General features: G+C 53.0%; 1 protein-coding gene across 5 annotated transcripts in view; it reads left to right on the top strand.

The window, feature by feature from the left end:
- SCN5A (sodium voltage-gated channel alpha subunit 5) overlaps positions 1-22,426 on the top strand; it is a 129,514-nt gene extending 107,088 nt beyond the window's left edge. For 3 of the 5 annotated variants that reach the window (XM_081527399.1, XM_081527400.1, XM_081527401.1), the window contains 8 exons: positions 1,583-1,756; positions 5,564-5,686; positions 7,577-7,858; positions 10,521-10,574; positions 11,181-11,322; positions 11,968-12,068; positions 13,636-13,906; positions 18,793-20,415. In XM_081527399.1, coding sequence (XP_081383525.1) covers positions 1,583-1,756; positions 5,564-5,686; positions 7,577-7,858; positions 10,521-10,574; positions 11,181-11,322; positions 11,968-12,068; positions 13,636-13,906; positions 18,793-20,033 — 2,388 coding nt within the window. In that variant the 3' untranslated portion in view covers positions 20,034-20,415. Of the gene's footprint in view, positions 1-1,582; positions 1,757-5,563; positions 5,687-7,576; positions 7,859-10,520; positions 10,575-11,180; positions 11,323-11,967; positions 12,069-13,635; positions 13,907-17,855; positions 18,088-18,792; positions 20,416-22,260 lie in introns of those variants that run through there. The other 2 variants (XM_081527402.1, XM_081527403.1) reach the window with 2 other exon arrangements.
- Positions 22,427-22,647: the final 221 nt, after the last annotated feature.

Raw genomic sequence — 22,647 nt, 5'->3', positions numbered from 1 at the left:
CCACATCTTCTTTATCCATTCATCTGTTGATGGACATTTAGGTTGTTTCCATGTCTTGGCTGTTGTAAATAGTGCTGCTATAAACATAGAGGGTACATTTATCTTTTTGAATTAGAGTTTTGTCTGGCTATTTGCCCAGGAGTGGGATTGCTGGATCATATGACAGTTCTATTTTTAGTTTTCTGAGGAACCTCTGCGTTGTTCTCCACAGTGGCTGCACCAACTTACAGTCCCATCAAGGGTGTAGGAGGGTTTCCTTCTCTCCATACTCTCTCCAGCATTTGTTATTGGTACACTTTTTAATGATGGCCATTCTGATTGGTGTGAGGTGGTACCTCACTGTAGTTTTAATTTGCATTTCTCTAATAACGAGTGATGTTGAGCGTCTTTTCGTGTATTTGTTAGCCATTTGTATGTCTTCTTTGGAGAAATGTCTGTTTATGCCTTCTGCCCATTTTTTGATTGGGTTGTTTGGGGGGAGGTTGTTGTTATTGTTGTTTATTCTCTTTTTCATAATTTCTGTATTATTTCATTTTTTTATAAAAGACATATATTTTTATAATCAGAAAAAAAAATGCCTACTTTTTATCTTGAAGAATCCCCAAACTCTATCTGGGGACCTGAATTATCCTTTTGTCCCATCTACACAGACCAGGTTAACCACGTGCAGTGCATCCTTGGGCTGTGCTGACAGCACTGGGCCCGTGGATCACTGCAGCTCACAGAGGCCCTGCAGTCACACAGGGAGGCCCAGAGCGAAAAAGATGGAGACACTCCCCAGGGCCCTCAGCGACACGTTCAGTTGCCTAGGCTGGGAGCCTCAGAGCACATTCGGGGGGGAGGGGCAGATACATATCGGAAGCCTGGAGTTAGAAGAGGGCAGCGGAGGCCATCCGAGTCTCTCTTGGCTCAGGGATTTGGGTGGAGGCAGGAGTGAGGAGGTGGGGAAAGACCAACAGCTAGCTTGTTAGACACACTAACTCCCAGCTTCTGAGGACTGCAGAAGGTTTGACTTCATCTAGTCCTGTGTTTCCTAATCTTCATATCTACAGACTGCCTTCACCATCACTTCTGTGAAATTTTGCGTTAGATAAATACTCACTTGTTTTTTGTTTGTTTAAATAAGTTTATTGTAAAGGGCAACTTTGAATGATTGTTGTCATTGGTAACCAACATTGTTTCCTATGAAAAGTAGGTAAGTGCCAAAAGTAAAGAGAGTAAAAACACAGTGGAGAGGGGTAGGGGAGATGTATGCTGTTTCCAACAATAGGCTGTGAGCTGTTTCAGAGAGATCTTAATGACTGATGCACTAGCACTGAACTGAGACTTGCTCTTCAAAGTGAAGGTGGAAGCATTCTCACTACACATTCTTCCTGGTTGTCCACACACCACATAACATCATTTCCTGACCCAGCAATGGTCCACACGTAGCTCAAAGAGCACACCGAGGACGCCCCTCCACTATGCAGCCTCCTCCGCCCTGCCCTCCTGGGCCGCTGATGCTGTCAGGGATGAAGGCTCGTGCAGGCTGGGACCAGCTGGGTCAGGACACCATGTCTGCCTTGTGCACCCTGGTCTGCAGGCCTTTGAGGACATCTACCTGGAGGAGCGGAAGACCATCAAGGTCCTGCTGGAGTACGCTGACAAGATGTTCACCTACGTCTTCGTGCTGGAGATGCTGCTCAAGTGGGTGGCCTACGGCTTCAAGAAGTACTTCACCAATGCCTGGTGCTGGCTTGATTTCCTCATCGTGGACGTAAGTGTGACCCCTGAAGGGAAGAGAGGAGAAGGGGGTGCCCTTTGCCAGTGCGAGAAGGAGCTGAGGCTGAGGGATGGAAGGACAGAAGGATGGGGTGGCAGAAGTTCGGCAGGCTGAAGGGGAGGCTCTTGGCTGTGCTACAAGACAGGCGGAGGGCCAGGAGATCCGAGTCTGAGGTCACAGAGGGGAGGCAATCAGAACCCCCAGCCGGGGACACAGGGAAATCTAGGCCCTGCTCCTGGGAGAAACTGGACTCACCATGGGGGTCAGTGCATACAGTCCTAGCAGAGTTGTGAGCCAGGGCAAGAGTGAGTTCTCACCCTCTCAGGACCGCCAGAGCAGGGCGCTGATGAGCCTGTATTACAGCCCTCACCACGGCACCTTGTGAAGTGTCCGTCAGAACCACTACACACTTGGCCAGTTAAGCGCCTACATGTCTACACACGAGAGGGGGTCGTCTGTATAGGAGATGGAGTGAACCAAAGGCCAGAGGGCATGGGGCTGGGGAAGGGGTGCTGGGCAGGTGGGAGATGGTCCTGGCTCAGGTAGAAGGTACCACAACGAGGAGGGTGAGTCGGGGTGGAGTCACCTGTGAGAAGGAGGAAAGCTGTGAACAAGGGTTGGGGGAGGGGTTCCCAGCTGCCCTGGGTCATCTGGTAGCTGGCAGGCCATGCCAGCCTCTGATGTGTCCAGAAGGGCCTGGGGTAGGAGGTTGGCATGTCCTCTGGGCACCCGGTGGGCAGATGGAATGCAGCCCCTTCCCCACAGCTCCCCAGGCCCCGGAACCTTGTTGGGTATAAGCAGGGTAAGTTCAGGGTCTTGTGGGGCTCCTGAGTACAGTCAAGTGGGAGAGTAACCAGAGGCTGATGGGGGGAGAATTGAGGCTCAGGGTGCGGGGCAGCCTTGGATCTGTGCTCCCTGAGGGCAGAGGGAACACGGCGAAGGCACGGTGAAGGGCCCAAGTGAGGGCTCACCATCTGGCTGTGGTGCTTCTCACACAGCAAATGTGGGTCAGGATGTGCAAGCTGGGAAAAGCTTTCCAGAAGACGCCCATGGCTTCTGGGCTTGGCCTCAGGCTCTGCCCACCTGTAGCAGCTGTCCTTTCCTCGAGTTCTAGCTTAGGCCTGTGCTCAGTCCTTGCAGCAGCCCCAGAGGCCTGAGGGAGGGGCTCGATGGCCAGTGGATCTGGCCAGGGTCAGGCCTGGGCGGGAGGTCAAGCTTGAGTGGCTCCCTGAGCTAGAGCATGCATGCAGGCATAGGTCCTCATGGCTGGGCCTCCTCACGGGTGACTCCAAGCAACAAGTGGCTGAAAAGATGCTAATGCTGGGGTAAGGGATGCTGAGGTGGCAGACAGGGAGGGGCTCTGGGTGCACTTATAGCCTGGGGCCCTCAGAGCCTCCCTGAGATGACGGAAAGGACCCTGAGGCCTCCCTGCCAAGGGACAGTGGGAAGCTTTGGGAGCCTGGCAGCTCTTCCCTGGGCCCCCTCACCCACCTGTTCCTGCAGCTTCGTGGGACTGACTCCCCCAGGGTAGGCCAGATAGAGTCTGCAAAGATGTCTGGGGAAGCCCACCGTGCTCCCACCCCCTGCCACTTTGGAGAACTTAGCTGAGGCCAGGCCCCAGGGCCTGAAATTCCCAAGATTGGAGAATTAGCCTTTGGAGAGGAAAACTGAGGGTCGCAGCAGAGAAGGGCCTGGCCCAAGAAAAAGGAGAAGGAAGTGGTGCTGGAATCCAACTTTCCTGACACTAGCAATGCCCCCCCACCCCACCCCACTCCCACACCCCATGGAAATGGTGGACTTCAGGCCTCAAGATCTGGAGAAGGGTGTTTCCATGTTCAATTCATGCAGTTTTTAAATACTGCCAAGCATCTACTATAGGCAGGTGCTATAGCAGATGCTGGGGATCTCAGGGAACAAAATAGGCAAAATCGTTGCCTGCGTGGAGGAAGGTGACTGGGAAACATAATACAGAAACATAATACATGAGCGGGCTTTATATAACATTACACTGGTGATGTACACATGGAGAAAAAGAAGTGGAAAGGGAAGGAGATTAGGAGGGCCCAGACTCAGGGAGAAGGGAAGACACAGATTACAACTTTAAACAAGCTGGCTGAAAGTAAGCCAACTGTGGCGATGTTTGAAAGAAGTTGGGGCTGGCCAGGTAGATGGCTGCAGAACATTCCAAGCAGAGGTTGGAGCAGCAGTGCAAAGGTCCTGCAGTGGGAGAGTGCCTTGAGGAACCACAGGGAGGGCAGAGTGGCTGGAGCACAGGAGAGGGGATGGAAAGTGCAGGAGTTGAGGCCAGACTGCATGGGGTAGAATGCGTGCAGCCTTTGACAAACCATGGGCCTTTATTTAGAATGAAATGGGAGGCGTTGGAGGGCTTTGGACAGAAGAGTGACATCATCTGACTCATTATGAAAGGATCACCCTGTCCAGCAGAGGGGGAGTGGAAGCAGGGGGAAGGTTGGGAGGCCGTGGCAGTAATCCAGGGGAGAGATGACGGTGGCCTGGTCAGGATGGCGGGAGTGGAAGTGGTGAGAAATATTTGGACTTCTGACGTATTTTGAAGGCAGAGCCAACAGGAAATCCTGATGGGTTGGATGTCGGGTGTGTGAGACAGAGAGAAGGCAGGGATGATGCCAAGGCTTGTGGCCTGGGCAGCTGGAAGGATGGAGCTGCCATCAGCTGAGATCAGGTGGAAAGGTGGGGCGAGCTTGGGAAGGAACAGACAAGGGCGGCCTGCTGGGGACTAGCTGGGGGAGACTGGCCAGACCTGGTCCCTGGGACCCTGGCCTCAGCAGCAGGTCCCTGAGAGATGCCCCTCGTCCTCTCCAGAGTGGGGACCAGCATCCTCGAGGGGTGAGTCGGGGCAGCACAGAAGTCCATCCTGGGAGTCCTTGGAGGAGGCAGCTCCTCCAAGCTCTTCTTCCCAGCCTTCTCCCAACCTGCGCTTCCATGCCTGAGAGCAGGCTATGAGAGTCACGCCTACCCCTCACTCCCCATGGCCCCTCACCACCCCCAGCCTGCCCCCAGAGCCAGGGTGGTGGTAATGGTGATAGCCGGCGAGGTCAGGCAGGAGGCCACTTCCAACCTGTGATCACTGGCCAGCAGTGACATAAGAAGGGATTGGATGCCCATGGAGCTTTAGAAGGATAAAGTCCGAGGGGTAGAAATGTCCCTGTGCGGGCAGGGCAGAGGAAGCAGAGAGCAGTCCGCAGGGGCTCCATCTGAGCCTCTCTTCTGTGAAGATGATAGATCGTTGCAAGGTTCAGCCTTGAGGAAATGCCCCAGGATGGTCTGTCTGCTCATATTCAACTCAGGATGGTCCTTCTTCTCCTAAAGAGTCTATTCTGGGGGAGGGGAGGGGCCAGCCCAAGAATCTGATTTGAAGGAAAGCGCACGGGGACCTAAAGCCACCAGGCTTTGTGGCCCTGCTCTTCCACACTAGCGGGTGGCTTTGGAACTCCGTTTTCTCATCTATAGAATGGGGAGATGCATTCCAAGGCCTGGGGTGAGTGGAGCTGTCACAGACATGTGTGTGAAGTGCACACAGGAGGCCCCTGGTGAAAGTCTGAAAGCTGGGACACGCCTGGCCTTGTCCCCAGCCTCTTGGGCCCAGAGAAGGCTGGCCCAGCACAGGACAGCCTGTGAAGACGATACAGCCAGAAATCATAAAGCCTGGACACAGGGAGGCCTGCTGGCTCTCTCACTGAACCCAGCCTGTGTTTGGTGGGCCAAGAGTCCTGCCACCGGTCTCAAGCTGTCCTCGTGGCCCCACGCCCCTGCCTCCCACAGGTCTCACTGATCAGCCTGGTGGCCAACGCCTTGGGCTTTGCTGAGATGGGCCCCATCAAGTCACTGCGGACCTTGCGTGCGCTCCGACCCCTGCGGGCCCTGTCACGATTTGAGGGCATGAGGGTAAGAGGGGTGGCTCTCCTCATGGGAGTAGTGGGCAGTGGCTCCTTAAAGGGGACCCCCAGACTCACTTGCTGTCCAGGCAGCCCTGACCTGCTGCAAACACGTGTGAGATCTCCAGGAGGTACGGCTGGGTTTAGAGGTGCCTGGAGGTGAAGAGATGTAAGAACCTCCCCCCAGGCCTGATGCCCCAGCCCTGTGGGCTCCACGAGGGCCAGAGAGCACTGGACAAAGGAAAGGAAGCAAGGGCTGGACCACGAGTGTCTCAGCTGCAGCCCAGCCTCACCAGCCCTTTCAGTTTCTGCTCTCCCATGGGGCCTCGTGTCTGTGTGTGCCCTGCCTCCATGTGCCCGTCTGTGTCCCCTGCCTCCTGACAGACACAGGTTGCCTCCCCTCTATCTAGGATGGGCAGTAGGCAGGGCTAGTGAGGATAAAGCAAGCAAGGAAGGAGCCAGTTGTAGTCCTACCATCAGAGAGCAGTTTGATTTGCTTAGTAAGCTCTTTGGCACTATTTTCTAAGTGTAGAGAGCTCTGCCTTTTTTCCAGTCACTAAATTTTACCTAAGAATGTGCACATTTAAGGCAAATTTAAAAGCCCACCAAGAAAAAACATTACCCATGATATATAGCAAGAAAACAAACCTATATGTTTGTGTGAGTACGTTCTTTGTTTCTTATTGTTTTTACAAAATGTGCATGGTTCTGTTGTGACTTTAGCAGACACCTCTGTCTGTCTCTCACCGACCCAGAAGACACCATTCGGTTGATGATTTTGAACCCCCACAATGGGGTTTTGCAGCCCTATTCGGTTGATGGTTTTGAACTTCGCCCACATCCCCAATCCATAGAGAAACAAACTGCTTATTTCTGGTGGGAAGCCATTCACAAGTGAATAACCCGACCTAAGTTAAATGCCCCCAAATGTCCAATGGGAGAAAGAACACTTGCTTCTGGGACACGGGGACATGGGGGAGACACTAGTTACCAGGAACGCCTCTGCTGTGGCTGTTGGCCACAGAGCCAGCCAGAGGCAAATGCGAGAGTTGGTTTCCCACCCTGTTCCCATGTTCATCGCATGCTGGGCCAGGGACACTCCCTCTCCTACTTCCTTTGTACTTGTCAGCATCACCCATCCTGGCACCATACCCACCACACAGCCCCACGCCAGCTCTGCTTCCAGTTTGTGTGGCAAACATGTTCCTGGCTCACAGACAGCTGGGGACTAGGTCCCTGCCTGGAGTGAAGTCCCCAGTTCTTTTTGCCAAGGATGCCTCTCCTGGGTGCTGTGAGTTTAAATGAAGAGAGCGTGGGGCCGTGGCTCCACGGGTCAGAGTGCCACTCCCTGGAGAGGGCAGAGGCACAAAGTGCTCACATACCTCCCTGCCAGCCCCGCTCCCATCACAGCATGAGAGGGCCGTCAGAGCACCCTCCACACGTACCACCCAGAGATCCCCCGGGCACACTTTGTGGGAGAACACCCATCCATCTCAGGAGCAGCAGCCCCAAAATAAACCAGAAACTCAGCTCAGAGACTGTGTCTCCAGAGACCCTTTCTTCCCCATCAGATTCCTGGCGTACTATCTAGCAGAGACCGTGTTGAAAGTTAAGTTTGAAGGTCATGGATTCCGGGCAGGGCTATGAAGGATAAGACAGAGGCTCTGAGCTGTGTCAGAGTGTGGGATGCAGAGCAGGAGGCGTATGTGTTTTCTCTCACTGCCCCCCAGAGCTTCCAGCCATGGGTTGTCCTTCCTTGGTGACAGGAAATGTTCCCCACCCCTACCCCCACAGGGACGTATACCCAGGGGGTTCAGTAGGTTTTAGGGGGGAGGCGTCTTGCAAAGGGTGTGCATTCTGAGCACCCCCAGAAACTGAGTCTGTTCTCTGCCCACTTGAGGTTGTGGTCAACGCCCTGGTGGGCGCCATCCCATCCATCATGAACGTCCTCCTCGTCTGCCTCATCTTCTGGCTCATCTTCAGCATCATGGGCGTGAACCTCTTTGCGGGGAAGTTTGGGAGGTGCATCAACCAGACTGAGGGAGACCTGCCCTTGAACTATACCATCGTGAACAACAAGAGCGACTGTGAGTCTTTCAACGTGACTGGCGAATTGTACTGGACCAAAGTGAAAGTCAACTTTGACAACGTGGGGGCCGGGTACCTGGCCCTTCTGCAAGTGGTGAGTCCTGTGGTGGGCGGGTGGGGGGACTGCCTTCCTCTCACTGGTTGTCCAGCAACAGGCACCTTCCCCTGTGCTGTGGGCAGGAGGGGGACAGTGGAGCCACTCTGGATCCTCATAATAGGGTTGTGTTGCCCCAAGGAGGCTCAGGATTCTCCAGAGACTTCTTGTCTTTCTGGGAAGGCGCCAGATGTTCCTTTCTAAGGAAGATGCTACACTTTCCAAATATGGCGTGGGACTCCAGTGCTGTGGCATTTTACCCAGCTCTTCAGCCAGCAGTCAGGTTGACTCCTCACACTGTCAGTTTGGCACTGCGATAGCACAGGTTGCAATTGAGTGACCATAGACACCCAGGGACTGAACTGTTAGCAAAATTGTGACTCTGGCCACCCCTCTGTTATACAAGGTAGTGATTCCTCCTGCATTGTTTAAAAGAATATATCTACTTTCATCTCTAATGTGCAAGATGTTCAAACACTCACGGCCCTACCAAAGTTTCTATTGATTTGTGAGGACAATGGCTTCAGTGACTATAATGCACAGCATACAAATAGCCTTGACAGCAGAAATGCAAACAGAACTGTAGCACATAAAGCTGCAGCTTGCTGTCCCAATGCGAAGCCCAGACACCTGTCTCTAGTGCTGAGCAGAGGGAAACTCAGCACATCCCCTCACACCTCTGTTGTTGTTTTTGTTGTTTAATTGCTCAGTTGTGTCCAACTCTTTGTGACCCCATGGACTGTAGCCCACCAGGCTCCTCTGTCTATGGGATTTCCTAAGCAAGATTACTGGAGTAGGTTGCCATTTCCTTCATCAGGGAATCTTCTTGACCCAGGGATCAAATCTTAGCCTCCTGCACATTTTCTGCATTGGCAGGTGGGTTCTTTACTGCTGAGCCACCAGGGAAGCACCCCCACCCACCTCTTAAATCCCAGGAGTAGCTTTCTCCAGAGTCCCTGAAATACTTCATGGGGAACAAGATTAGAGCCGAACCCAGAGAGCCTTCCCTTCTGAATGTCAACACTTGGAAGGAAAGCCCCCCGCTGTAGTCTGAGAGCTGCCTGCCGTTGCAGACACAACTACACAGTGGCTAGAAAGAATTTGGTCATGGGCACCTCGTAACCTTGGGTGGTCCCCAGCAGGTCCCACAGCATCTCCAGGCCTCTCTGTGCAGGTGAGGCCCCATGGCACAGGAAGCTGAAGCCGTTGCCTTCTCTGTGGCTGCCTTGGTTTCCCCATCCACCCTCCTTGACTCATAAAAACTCTCAGATGTGGGAAATCTGTGTAGACCAGCTTACACCCTGAAAAGAGGCTCAGGACACAATAGGATTATGCTGAGGACACAAATGAGATCCACTAGGTAGTCAGTCTCACCACCAAGCATGTCTCTCAGCTCTGAATCATCATAGCAGCCCAGACTGGGGCCGTCCATGCAACCGGCTCCAGGACCCTGTCCTGTTCGGCCTCCTCTTTCCTGCCATGCCAGAACCAGCGAGTGTGGACTCGCAAGAGCCGGTTGTTATATTTTCCGATATTTTGTGAGCCATTATTAAAAATTAGATTTATAAACTTGTAATTAACTCAACGATATTGAAACAAAATAAAAACTTACCATTACCGCTTATTATCATCTATGCTCTTGAGGTTACTCACGCCTATTATAGTCATACCATGGAAACACTACAATGCTGTGGTCCTGCGCATCTCTTCTCAGCACTGAGTTCATTAATGACACGTTGGCAACTTGAGGTTGGCCATGATGGGAGTGTTTACATGGAGAAATTGGCAAACACAACAGGCAGGGCTTTTTGTATGTATAATTTTATGGTATTTGTTTTTGGCTGTGCGGGGTCTTCATTGCTGCACAGGGAGCTACTCTCTAGTTGCCGTGCGTGGGCTTCTCATTGGCTTCTCTTGTTGCGGAGCACAGCCTCTAGAGTTCACGGGCTTCCGTAGTTGTGGCTCCTGGGCTCCAGAGCACAGGTTCAATAGCTGCAGCAAACAGGCCTAGTTGCTCCTCCGCATATGGGATCTTCCTGGGTCAGGGATCGGACCCATGTCTCCCGCATTGGGAGGCTAATTCTTCACCACTGAGCCACCAGGGAAGCCTAATCAGGGCTTTTTTTTTTCCTTCTGGAAAGCCATTTGTTGTTAGTCACTTGCCAACACACCACTAGCAAAGGACCCCCTTAAGTATGAGGGAGCATTAGGATTCTTGAGGGATGCCCTCGGAAAGCTGTGGCGAAGCCCCAAGGCTGATGACAGAGAGGACCAGGTCAGCAGTGAGGTCCACCCGAAACCAGAGCAGAGAGCCCTCGCGCCCCCCTCTGTTCCTGACACCCCCTGTCGGCCTCTGTGTCATTTTAGAATCTGAAATGAATGCAGATCTGAAGGGTATCTCTGGGCCAACATCAAAATGCTTATTCCCCCACAGATGACCTTCCTGGAGTGTCTGCTTGGCTGGCCTCCCCTCCCCCTCAGCCCTGAACAAGAAGGCCTTTCCCCGACTGCCCAGCCATTTGGACACTGCTGAAAGGGTAGAGCAGGCTGCCTGCTTCTAGTGGGAGGTTACTTCCTGGTCCCATCTGTCCAGATAGGAGCCCGAAGTAGCTTCATAGATGCAGAATTAAATTATTTCCTTACTCTTGTCTCTTCCTTCCAGGCAACATTTAAAGGCTGGATGGACATCATGTATGCAGCTGTAGACTCTAGAGGGGTAGGTTGTCATGCTGATCTCTCTCCTTGAATCAGTCAAGGTTCCGAGCACCCAAGATTCCCAGCTGCTTAGCCACCACGGAAACAGGGTCTGCATCCCATACGGGCCAGGTCTCTTGTGTCAGCCCAGAGTTGAGCCTCTCTGGAATGCCCTTGGCTGCCCCTGGGACATGGTTGTATGGTCTCCCAAGGACTCCCCAGATTCTCAGATAGCTTGTGAATTGCATTCACTGTAATTTAGTTGAACCAAAATCCTACCCCTGGAGGATGGAGTGGGAGTAGCAGAGACACAAATCAAGTTTCCCTTTGGTCCTGTCCCTGCCCCACATTCATACACCAGCCACCATATCACACTGACAGCTGAAGGCTGAGAGATGCCCCCATATACTCAAACATCCCAGTGGCCCAGGGGCAGGAGCCACACAGGGACACAGTGCCAGCTCTGAGCCCAGCATGCCTGCCCTCCTCACCTGCCACCACCCACCCCTCACACACACACACACACACGCAGACACACACCCCGTGTGGTGACCTTCCTCTGACACACCCAGCCAGCCCATCCCCTGTTCCTGCCTGCCTGACCTCCTGTCTGCTTTCTCCCCTCTAGTACGAGGAGCAGCCCCAGTGGGAATACAACCTCTACATGTATATCTATTTTGTCATCTTCATCATCTTTGGGTCTTTCTTCACCCTGAACCTGTTCATCGGTGTCATCATTGACAACTTCAACCAACAGAAGAAAAAGATACGTACAGCACGGGCTCCCCAGGCTGCAGGGCAGGACTGGGCGCCAGGCACCTGGGAGCCTCTCTGGCTCCTTGCCCCATTCCTCCTTCCTATTGGGGACTAAGCTCCCATTGGGATGGGGTGGGAGAGGGGTGTATCCATGACGTGGCCTGCTTAGGCCTGTAAGTGTGTAACAAGGGGCCCCATGCCTGCCCTAGTCTGAGAGATGAGGCTCCTGAGAGATGCTGGGGTGAGAGTTGGGACTATTCACCTGGCCCATGATCAGGGATGATGGGGGTGGGGGTGGGGAACCACTGCACAGAGGCCTGGGTCTTCCCAGAGTTGCATCATAGAAGCTACGATCGGGTGGCAGGCAAGCCAAGTGGGCAGAGGGAACTTCCAGGATGGCTGAGCTGGACAGGGGAGAGGATGGAGGTTGGGGCTGCATTTGCAAGTCCCAAAGTCAGAGTTCAAGGTGAATGGGGAAAGGGGCCCTGGAGAAGCAGGTCTGGGGTGGTGGTTGAGGGGGAATCTCTGATGTAGGATAAGGCATACTTTTCTCCCCCAGGAGAGGAAGTGAGGAGGATGGCCACCCTGGCACCCTCACCAAGGAGGCTATATCCCTGAGAACCCTCAAATGAGGCTGGTGCCTGTCTCTCTGCACTTAGGGGGCCAGGACATCTTCATGACAGAGGAGCAGAAGAAGTACTACAATGCCATGAAGAAGCTGGGCTCCAAGAAGCCCCAGAAGCCCATCCCAAGGCCCCTGGTGAGTCAGGTTCTCAATTCGGTGGGAGTGGGGAAGATCTGCCCAAAGGGGGCCCTGGAAAGCCCCCACACCACAAGACCAGCTATCAGGACCTCTTCACAGTCTTTTGGTACAGCCTGGGGCCCTTGGCCTGTCCAGGAAAGGAGGGACCTCCGACCACACACAGGGGCCTCAGTCTCATGGAGGTAGAGGGAAAGGCATGAGACAGCTGTGGGAGCCTGGAGATGATCCCCTCCCACAGGAACTTCTGAGTGAGGCCCCTCCTCCCATACAGCACGGCAGGCTTTCCCCAGGGAGGTCTGGGCAGTCCCTGGTGTAACCTCATCCTTGTAACTCCCTGAGTCGTAGAGTCCCCAGGTGGGTGGGGCCTGGGGGGGTTGGTGCTGGGTTCTCTGCTAGGCTGACTCCCTTGGCCAAATCAGGCCAACCCTGTGTGTGTATGTGTGTGTGTGTGTGTGTGTGTACTGGAGCAGGATGGGGGCAATACTTAGGTAACTCAGGTGAAAGTGTTAGTCACTCAGTCATGTCCGACTCTTTGCGACTCCACAGACTGTAGCCCACCAGGCTCCTCTGTCCATGGGATTCTCCAGGCAAGAATACTGGAGTGGGTTGCCATTTCTTTCTCCAGGGGATCTTCCTGACCCAGGGATCAAACCCAGGTCTCCTGCATTGCAGGCAGATTCTTTACCAGCTGAGCCACCAGGGAAGCCTAGGTTATGCAGGTGATGGTACCTAAATCATTAGCTTGTAAGTGGCAGCCCCAGATTTTGCATTCAATTCATCCATGTCATATGACTCTTTCCTGATCTCCATGCTCTAGTCTAGGTTAGGAGTGTGTGTGTGTGTTTTCAATTACTTATAATCATCTGTCTTCCCCAAAATGGGGCTCCCCTGGTGGATCAGATGGTAAAGAATCCGCCTGCATTGCGGGAGACCGGGGTTCAACCCCTGAGTTGGGAATATCTCCTGGAGGAGAGCATGGCAACCCACTCCAGTAGTCTTGCCTGGAGAATCCCATGGACAGAGGAGCCTGGCGGGCTACAGTTCATGAGGTTGCAAAGAATCAGACATGATTGAGCGACTAACACTTTGCCCAAAATAATCTTACAATTCAAGGCACACATACATACAGTCAATGGAATAAATAAAACAAATTCCATAGAAAGAATGGAGAAATTTTGTTAATCTGAGGGCTGAGACAGTTTCTAGAGCTGAACTTTAGATCTGACCTTGAGCCTTCAGACAGTGGGAACAGAAAGAGAAGCTTGATGAACAATAGGCTGAGGAAACCTGGGGTAAGAGAAGTCCCTTCCTGAAGCACCATGAGAGATGGTGTCTGGGACAAGGAGCCCGGGGCTGGGCCTGGAAGCCCAGGGGGCTTTCAGCAGGGAGCCAGACTGTCCAGCATCCCGCCTTTTTCCTCTCCCCGTGACAGTCTGTGGGCATTGGACGCCCCTGCCTCAGAGGGTGGAGTAGGAGGGTGAGTGGTCTGGGCTGAGAGGCAGCCGAGGAGGCCTGCTAGCCTGTCTGAGGCCCCTGCTGAGCCCTTCTTTGCCCTTCCTTTCAGAACAAGTACCAGGGCTTCATATTCGATATTGTGACCAAGCAGGCCTTCGACGTCACCATCATGTTTCTCATCTGCTTAAACATGGTGACCATGATGGTGGAGACCGACGACCAGAGCCCTGAGAAGGTCAACATCTTGGCCAAGATCAACCTGCTGTTCGTAGGCATCTTCACAGCCGAGTGTATCTTCAAGATGGTTGCCCTGCGCCACTATTACTTCACCAACAGCTGGAACATCTTTGACTTCGTGGTGGTCATCCTCTCCATCGTGGGTGGGTATGCAAGTCAGCTGGGCAGAGAAGGCCTCCCCAGGCCAGGCATCTCCCTCTCCTCCAGCCCCTGATCTGTACTCAATGCCAAGTACACCAGCTTCCTGCATTCTTTGCTCCCTACAGCCCTGCCTACCCCCAGCCCCACAATCACACACACACATCTGGGAAGGCCACTCAGGCCAAGGGGCCAGCTTGGTAGAGGACCCAACACCCCCACCTGGTCCCACCCTCCCTGAGACCCTGGAACACAGCTCTCTGTTTGGAGAGCTTCAAGGATGATGAGTCTAGGAGAGGGAATGGGGCCTGTGGGGGTTCCCTGCCTTCCCAAGGGAAAGCCTTCAAGCCCAGGGAAGTCTCCAGAGTTAGGAGGCAGGTGGCCCTCTAAAATAGAAGTTAACCCTGCAGATGGACATTCTGGAGTTGAGAATTGCCATCTGGCCACCCTGGTGTGTGCCAGGCTTCTTCAGACATCACTTCCCTCATGCAATTCACCATATAAAGTCAGCACCAAGGCAGGGAAAGCATTCAACTGGGGAGAAGCAGAGATAGGAATCACACATAGTCTACTCAGGCTGATACAACAGAAATAGCAGACTGGGTAACTCATAAACAACAGAAATCTACTTCTCACAGATCTGGATGCTGGAAGTCCAAGAGGGAAACACCAGCATGATCAGGTTTTCTGCTGAGGGTCCTTTTCCTAGTTCATAACCGGCACCTTCTTGCTGTGTCCAGCTCCCTGAGCCTCTTCTGTAAGGGCGCTAAGCCCATTCATTCGGGCTCCACCCTCATGAAATTAAGCCCCTTCCAAGGCCCCAGCTCCCAATACCATCATCTTTGAGAGGAGGGATTTCAACATACGAATGTAGGGGGAGGCAGAAACATTGAGAACAGAGCACACGCCCATATCTGTTTGACCTCTGAGCCCAAATTCCTTCTTTAAAGAACAGTTTTATTAAGATATACTTTACATAACACAAAACCCACCCTTTCAAGTGTACAATTCAGTACTTTTAAGTATATTCACGTGCCTGTGCAACCATCATTATGCTCTAATTTTAGAATATTTTCCTTACCCCCAAAAGAGATTCTGTACACACTGAGCTCACCGATTTCCCTCTCCCTACCCACTGACAGCTCAGTTGGTAAAGAATCCGCCTGCAATGCAGGAGACCCCGGTTCAATTCTGGGTTGGGTAGATCCACTAGAGAAGGGATAGGCTACCCACTCCAGTATTCTTGGACTTCCCTTGTGGCTCGGCTGGTAAAGAATCTGCCTGCAATGTGGGAGACCTGGGTTTGATCCCTGGGTTGGGAAGATCCCCTGGAGTATGGAAAGGCTACCCACTCCAGTATTCTGGCCTGGAGAATTCCATGGACCATATAGTCCATGGGGTCACAAAGAGCTGGACATGACTGAGCAACTTTCACAGTCACAGCCAGCCACCCCCTGGCAGCCACTAATCTAAAATTTTGAGGGACTGCCAAACTATTTTCCAAAGTGACTGCACCACGTTAACAATCCCAAATTCAATGTAGGAGGATTCCAGTTACTCCATATCCTCACCAACACTTGTTCCTGTCTGTATTTTTTAATTACAGCCTTGCTAATTGGTATGGAGTGACATCTCATTGAGGTTTTGGTTTGCATTTCCCTGATGACTAATGATAATGAACATCTTTTCACATGTTTATTGGTCATTTTCCTTGGTATATCTTGGTATATAACAGGAGAAATGTCTTGGAGGACTGTCTGTTCCAGTCCTTTGCTCAATTTTTTAATTGACTTGTTTGTGTTTTTATTGAGTTGTAAGAATTCTTTATATATTCCAGAGGCCAGTCCCTTATCAGATACACAATTTGCAGATGTTTTCTCCCTAGGTTGTCTTTTCACTTCCTTGGTTGTCACCTCTTGAAGCACAGAGGTTTTAACTTTAAGTCCAATTTATCAATACTTTCTTTTGTCACTTGTGTTCAGAGCCCAATCTGGACCCTGCCCCCACAGACCTCTGCCATGGGATAACTGCCTTTCATCTTTCTGCCATGTATAGCCTCTTCAGTGCCTCAGAGGGAAAGGCAGGGGCCAAGAGAGGGGCTGCTGTGGCTGTAGTGATGCGCAGATGCTTAGAAGCTAGAAGTGGGGTCAGGAAATGCTCCAGGAGGTCCCAGGCAGGAATGAGGGTGAGACCATGCCTGGTGGGACTAGAGAGGAGCTATTCTCTAAAGCAAGTGTCAGAAGCTGGAACGGAGCCCTGAGGGACAGTCTCAAAGATTCCAGGAAGTGTAGACTATATTCAGGAACTACTGGTCCCAGAGCTTGTGTACCAGAGAGGCATGGTTAACAGCTCAGCTTGGAGCCAGAGTGTCTGAGTCAAATCCCCGCTTCTCACTGACTAGGTGGTAACTTGGATAAGTTACCTCACCTCTCAGTTTCCTCTTCTGGAAAATGACAATGATAGTATCAGCTTACCTCCTAGGGTAACTGGAAGGGGTAAATGGATGGTGTGAATTGCTCAGTCCACTGCTTTATTGACAGTGAACACTTGACACATGTTCGTGAGTGACATTATTATTAGGTTGGTACAAAAGTAATTGCGGTTTTGGACTGTGAATTCTAAACCATTATAACTAGGCTCAAACACATCTTTATTCATCAAAATAGGAGCCATTACAATCAACACATTTTTGCCAATGAGAAATAAGTGTTTATTCCTGTAGCACAAAAATCCATGCCTTGGGATTCGATGAAATCTTGGAAAGCATTTTCTGCCTCCTGCTGGTTGTGGAAGCATTTTCCCTGCAAAAAGTTGTTGAGATGCTTGAAGAAGTGATAGTGGGTTGGCTAGAGGTCAGGTGAATATGGCGGATGAGGCAAAACTTCATAGCCCAAACGTTCAACTTTTGAAGTGTTGGTTGTTCAGTGTGTGGCCGAGCACTGTCATGGAGAAGAATTGGGCCCTTTCTGTTGACCAATGCTGGCTGTAGGTGTTGCAGTTTTCAGCGCATCTCATCGATTTGCTGAGCATACTTCTCATATGTAATGGTTTCTCAGGGATTCCGAAAGCTGTAGTGGATCAGATAGGCAGCAGACCTCCAAACAGTGACCATGACCTTTTTTGGTATAAGTTTGGCTTTGAGGAGTGCTTTGGAGTTTCTTCTTGGTCCAGCCACTGAGCTGGTCATCACTGGTTGTGATATATAATCCAGTTTTCATCGCACATCACAATCCAATTGAGAAATGGTTCGTTGTTGTTGCATAGAATAAGAGAAAATGACATTTCAAAAGAATGATTTTTTTGATTTGTGGTCAGCTTAAACAGTACCCACTTATTGAGCTTTTTCACCTTTTCAGTTTGCTTCAAATGCTGAAAGACTGTAGAATGGTCAATGTTGAATTTTGGCAACTTCTCATGTAACAGGATCAGCTTCAATGATCCTCTCAGTTGGTTGCTGTCAACTTCCAATAGCCAGCCACTGTGCTCCTCATCTTCAGGGCTATCGTGTCCTTTGCAAAACTTCTTGAACCACCACTGCACTGTACATTTGTTAGCAGCTCCTGGGCCAAATGTGTTGTTGATGTTGCAAGTTATCTGTGTTGTTTTACAACCCTTTTTGAACTCAAAAAAGAAAATTGCTCAAACTTATTTTTTGTCTAACATCATCTCCATAGTCTAAAATAAATATAAAATAAACAGCAAGTAATAAGTCATTAGCAAAAAAATAAATAAATCAAGCAAGAAATGCACATTAAGGTGATGTAGAACCTAGCCACATTTATTTAAAATGTATTCCAATATCACAGAGAAGGCAATGGTAACCCACTCCAGTACTCTTGCCTGGAAAATCCCATGGATGGAGGAGCCTGGTGGGCTGCAGTCCATGGGGTCGCGAAGAGTCGGACATGACTGAGCGACTTCACTTTCAGTTTTCACTTTCATGCATTGGAGAAGGAAATGGCAACCCACTCCAGTGTTCTTGCCTAGAGAATCCCAGGGATGGAGGAGCCTGTTGGGCTGCCGTCTATGGGGTCGCACAGAGTCGGACACAACTGAAGCGACTTAGCAGCAGCAGCAGCAGCATTCCAATATCAAACAGCAAATTTCAACAGTACAAAAACCACAATTTCTTTTGCACCAACCTAATATATGAGAAGTCTGGAAAGTTCACTTGGGCCAATACGAGGCAAGTATATTCCATTCTTTTTTCTATAACTTACATCCATGCTCCTTGAAACTCCAAACCCAGAGTAGTCAGTAGAGACGGGGTGGGCAGGCCTGGCAGCTAGCAGGGGTGGGAAGGTCACAGGAAGGCCCTCGGAGAGGCTGAGTTGTGACAGGTGAGGTGTGAGGATTGCACCAACTGCCCAGCCGGTGCCTCTTGTGTTTCAGTGTGCACACGAACCACCTGGACTTGTTAAAACACAGGGGGTCCGGGGCGGAGCTGAGAGTCTGCGTTTCTGATAAGTGCCCAGGAAATCCCAGGGCTGTTGGTCCTCAGACCACACTCTGAGCAGCAAGGAGCTAAAAGTTCTAGAGTTCCGGTCCAAGCTAGGCCACCAGGGATGCTGAGCAAGTCCGCTGAGGCTCCCGAACCACAATCTGGATAATGGGCCTAGTATGCCTCTATTATGCAGGTAGGCTCAGGAGACTAAGGAGCAGAGGGCTGAGAAGGCACTTTGCAAAGGATGCAGGAACTGTGGGTCCTTTTCTGGACCATCTATGGAGAAATGGAGACTCAGGTGAGTGGAGGCAGGGCCCTTACAGGCCCCAGGTGACCCAGGCCTCCACTCCCAGGCTCCTTGCTGTGTGGAGACCCCTCCCAGCGAGGCTGGGCTGGAGGGAGGACAGTGATGCCGCCGGTGGCCACAGTCTCCATTGCTTCCCACAGGCACTGTGCTCTCAGACATCATCCAGAAGTACTTCTTCTCCCCGACACTCTTCCGGGTCATCCGCCTGGCCCGCATCGGCCGCATCCTCAGGCTGATCCGCGGGGCCAAGGGCATCCGCACGCTGCTCTTCGCCCTCATGATGTCCCTGCCCGCCCTCTTCAACATCGGGCTGCTGCTCTTCCTCGTCATGTTCATCTACTCCATCTTCGGCATGGCCAACTTCGCCTACGTCAAGTGGGAGGCCGGCATTGATGACATGTTCAACTTCCAGACCTTCGCCAACAGCATGCTGTGCCTCTTCCAGATCACCACGTCGGCGGGCTGGGACGGGCTCCTCAGCCCCATCCTCAACACGGGGCCCCCCTACTGCGACCCCAACCTGCCCAACAGCAACGGCTCCCGGGGCAACTGCGGGAGCCCCGCAGTGGGCATCCTCTTCTTCACCACCTACATCATCATCTCGTTCCTCATCGTGGTCAACATGTACATCGCCATCATCCTGGAGAACTTCAGCGTGGCCACGGAGGAGAGCACGGAGCCCCTGAGTGAGGACGACTTCGACATGTTCTACGAGATCTGGGAGAAGTTCGACCCGGAGGCTACCCAGTTCATCGAGTATTCGGCCCTGTCCGACTTCGCCGACGCCCTGTCGGAGCCGCTCCGGATCCCCAAGCCCAACCAGATAAGCCTCATCAATATGGACCTGCCCATGGTGAGCGGGGACCGCATCCACTGCATGGACATCCTCTTTGCCTTCACCAAGAGGGTCCTGGGCGAATCTGGGGAGATGGACGCCCTGAAGATCCAGATGGAGGAGAAGTTCATGGCGGCCAACCCGTCCAAGATCTCTTACGAGCCCATCACCACCACACTTCGGCGCAAGCATGAGGAGGTGTCGGCCACGATCATCCAGCGGGCCTTCCGCCGGCACCTGCTGCAGCGCTCGGTCAAGCACGCCTCCTTCCTCTACCGCCAGCAGGCGGGCAGCAGCGGCCTCTCCGAGGAGGATGCCCCCGAGCAGGAGGGCCTCATTGCCTACATGATGAACGAAAACTACTCCCGCCGCCTTGGCCCGCCCTCCAGCTCCTCCATCTCCTCCACATCCTTCCCACCCTCCTACGACAGTGTCACCAGGGCCACCAGCGATAACCCCCAGGTGCGGGCATCTGACTACAGCCCAAGCGAGGATCTCGCCGACTTCCCCCCAACCCCCGACAGGGACCGCGAGTCAGTCGTGTGAGCGCAGCCCAGGGAAGGGGGGGGCCCGTGCACAGCATCGTGGCAAACCCAAAGGCAGCCCCAGACCAGCAGCTGCTGGGCCGTCCGACCTTTGCTTTGGGCTTCGGGAGTGAGAGAGGAGCCTCGCCCAGTGGACCAACCAGGGAGAGTCCTGTGCACCGCGCTGATGGCTGGAAGCACTTGGCCGAGCTGTCCATTTGGGGTGGCCTGTCCCTGGAGGCCCTACGGGTTACCAGTTCTGGGGGCCGGGTCTGGTCAGGCAACACCCTGGGGCTCTGACCACCACCTCCATCCCAGCTGCTGAGACAAAATGCGAAACCGAGACTGTGTATGTTGTGAATGGGCTTTCATAAATTTATTATATTTGATATTTTTTTACTTGAGCAAAGAACTAACATTTTTTTTTCATGGATGGATCGGCAGCAATTCACACTGCCTCTTCCTAACTCTGAACAAGAGTGTCTGTAGAGCTGCTGGGGCTCTGCTGTCAATGCAAAAGTGAGATCCGGTGTGGGTCCCACGGGCCTTCACTGCCTAAGGGCAGGAAGGGGGTCCCCCGCCGCTTGGGCTGAGGTGCCAGGAGGGCTGAACCCCTTCCCATACACACGTGCGCACACTCTCACACTCACAGAGGCCAGATACAAGCCACATGTGGCCTGGGCTCCCTGAGGCGAGCGAGGTGACCGGCCTTTCCTCCCGGCCCCCCACAGGTGGGATTCGTCAGCCAAGGCTCACTCATTGCCCCATTTCCCCCCTGTAGGTTTATGCAGGCCACCCTGGAGTCAGTCCTATAAATACAACAAGCTTCCAGAAGAGAGTGGCCCGGCTCCCAGGGCTTGTCCTCGGCACTGACATTGCCTTTCCTCCCTGTAGAGCTTGGCCTCTGTTAGAGTATTAAGGGAAGGGCCTGAGTGAGGGAGGCACATATGTCCTGCCACCCAGCTTGTCCATGCTGCCCAGCCTGGCTGGCCCTGCCCCACAGGCCAGGAAGAGAAGGCTGAGCCCGTGGGGTTGGGGTTAAGAACCCACTCCACAGCCCCCAGCACGGTGCCCCCCAGCCCACGTGGAGAATGGAATCCACTGTCATCACCTAGGCTCTCTCTCCAGACCTTTCTGCCTCTGCCCAGGGCTGAGGGGGTGCCCGTGTGGACCCCAGCTCCTCCAGCTGTGGCAGCACTGGAGTAGGGAGGGCTGCCCAGGCCCTGTGCACGGAAGGGGCTGCAGGACACTCAGCCCAGTCCCAGGCCCTAGGAGGGGAATGGACTGCAGGTCTCCTGGGAAAGGGAGTCAAGTGACCCTGGACCAGCGCCCCCCTGCTCAGCCCAGGGTCCCGCTGGCACCTGCACACGGGACCTCCTGGGGCAGGGTCCAGGCTGCCCACGGGTCTTATGAACAGGCCTTTTCAGGGAAAAATACTTTTTTTCTAGTCCAATTACCACCACCCTCCCCACACCCACCCCCCACCCCGCCACAGGGCCTCTTCAGCTGCTGACAATCCTACTGAGCATATGCAAATCTTTCAATGTGGAGAACTGTCACCCTGAGAGTGACAGTGGTGGCTGGTGGAGGCTGTGCAGGCAGGGGCTCGGCTGCCCAAGCCCACTCTCCAGCAAAGCCGCCCTCCACCCGGCGGCCACCTCATAGGCCGCCTCTCGGGGCAGCCCCGGAAGCCAGAAGCTGGCTGTCCTAACCTACCTCGCCGAGCCGTCGGGGGGGACCGGCCGTGGGGAGCTGAGGGGGAACCGCCAGCGGCGAGTCAAGTATTAACGTTTCTTCTTGTCACTTGAGTTCCCTTGGTGGCAGCCCCAGCCGCCCGCCACCCCCACCCCCTGTGCCACCCCCACCCCCTGCGCCACCCCCCCACCCCAGTGATTTCTCTTCTCTCCTGTTCCCTTGAAGTCTGGCTTGGGACGTGGTTTTAACAGTCCCAGCACCACTTCTCCGAGTGGAAATCTTATTTTTGTAGCTTTCTGTGCTGTGCTCTCAAGGCTTGGCGAGGTATATGCCCTCCGTGACACCTGGCACCCTGCATGGGCGGGGAGGCCGGCCGGGCTGCAGGCCCAGCTGACCAGAGGGAGACCGGAGTTTTGTGCGGGGGGGACAGCCCAGGAGCCTGAGGCAGGTGCCGGGGCCGGCCACTGACTGCAGACCGTGCGGCCGAGGGCAGGGCCGAGCTAGACCGACTCCTTAGCTTTTAGCGTGTCTCTCATTGCTTTTTTTTTTTCCAGAACTGCACAGTGACCAGCAGGAGGGGAGAAGGAGGGGGGGACCTAGGAGCGGGGGACAAGCATCAAGTGCCAGCCGTTGTCTGAACTCCCCAAGCACTTCTCACCAAACTTCGTGCATAAATAAGATACATATTTTTAAAACAAACCAATAAATGGCTTACATGACCTGGTCTGGACTCGGTCCATTTTTTTTTTTTTTTTTTAGCTGATTTACAAATTGATAATATTGTGTTAGTTTCTGGTGTACAGAAAAGTGATTCAGTTGCACACACACGCACATATATATTTGGTGGGGGGGACAGATGCCTGTAAAGTTGGTGTGTGAAGAGACATGACCCCCGATGTCATCAAATCCAGCCTTTAGTTTTGCCTCTCCCTGTCCCCTTC

Source organism: Giraffa tippelskirchi, chromosome 9, assembly GCF_054371585.1.
Source record: "Giraffa tippelskirchi isolate mGirTip1 chromosome 9, T2T-mGirTip1v1.2.pri, whole genome shotgun sequence".
NCBI lineage: Eukaryota > Metazoa > Chordata > Mammalia > Artiodactyla > Giraffidae > Giraffa > Giraffa tippelskirchi.
The sequence above is the reverse complement of the archived record's forward strand: the minus strand, read 5'-3'. Positions and strand labels throughout refer to the sequence as shown.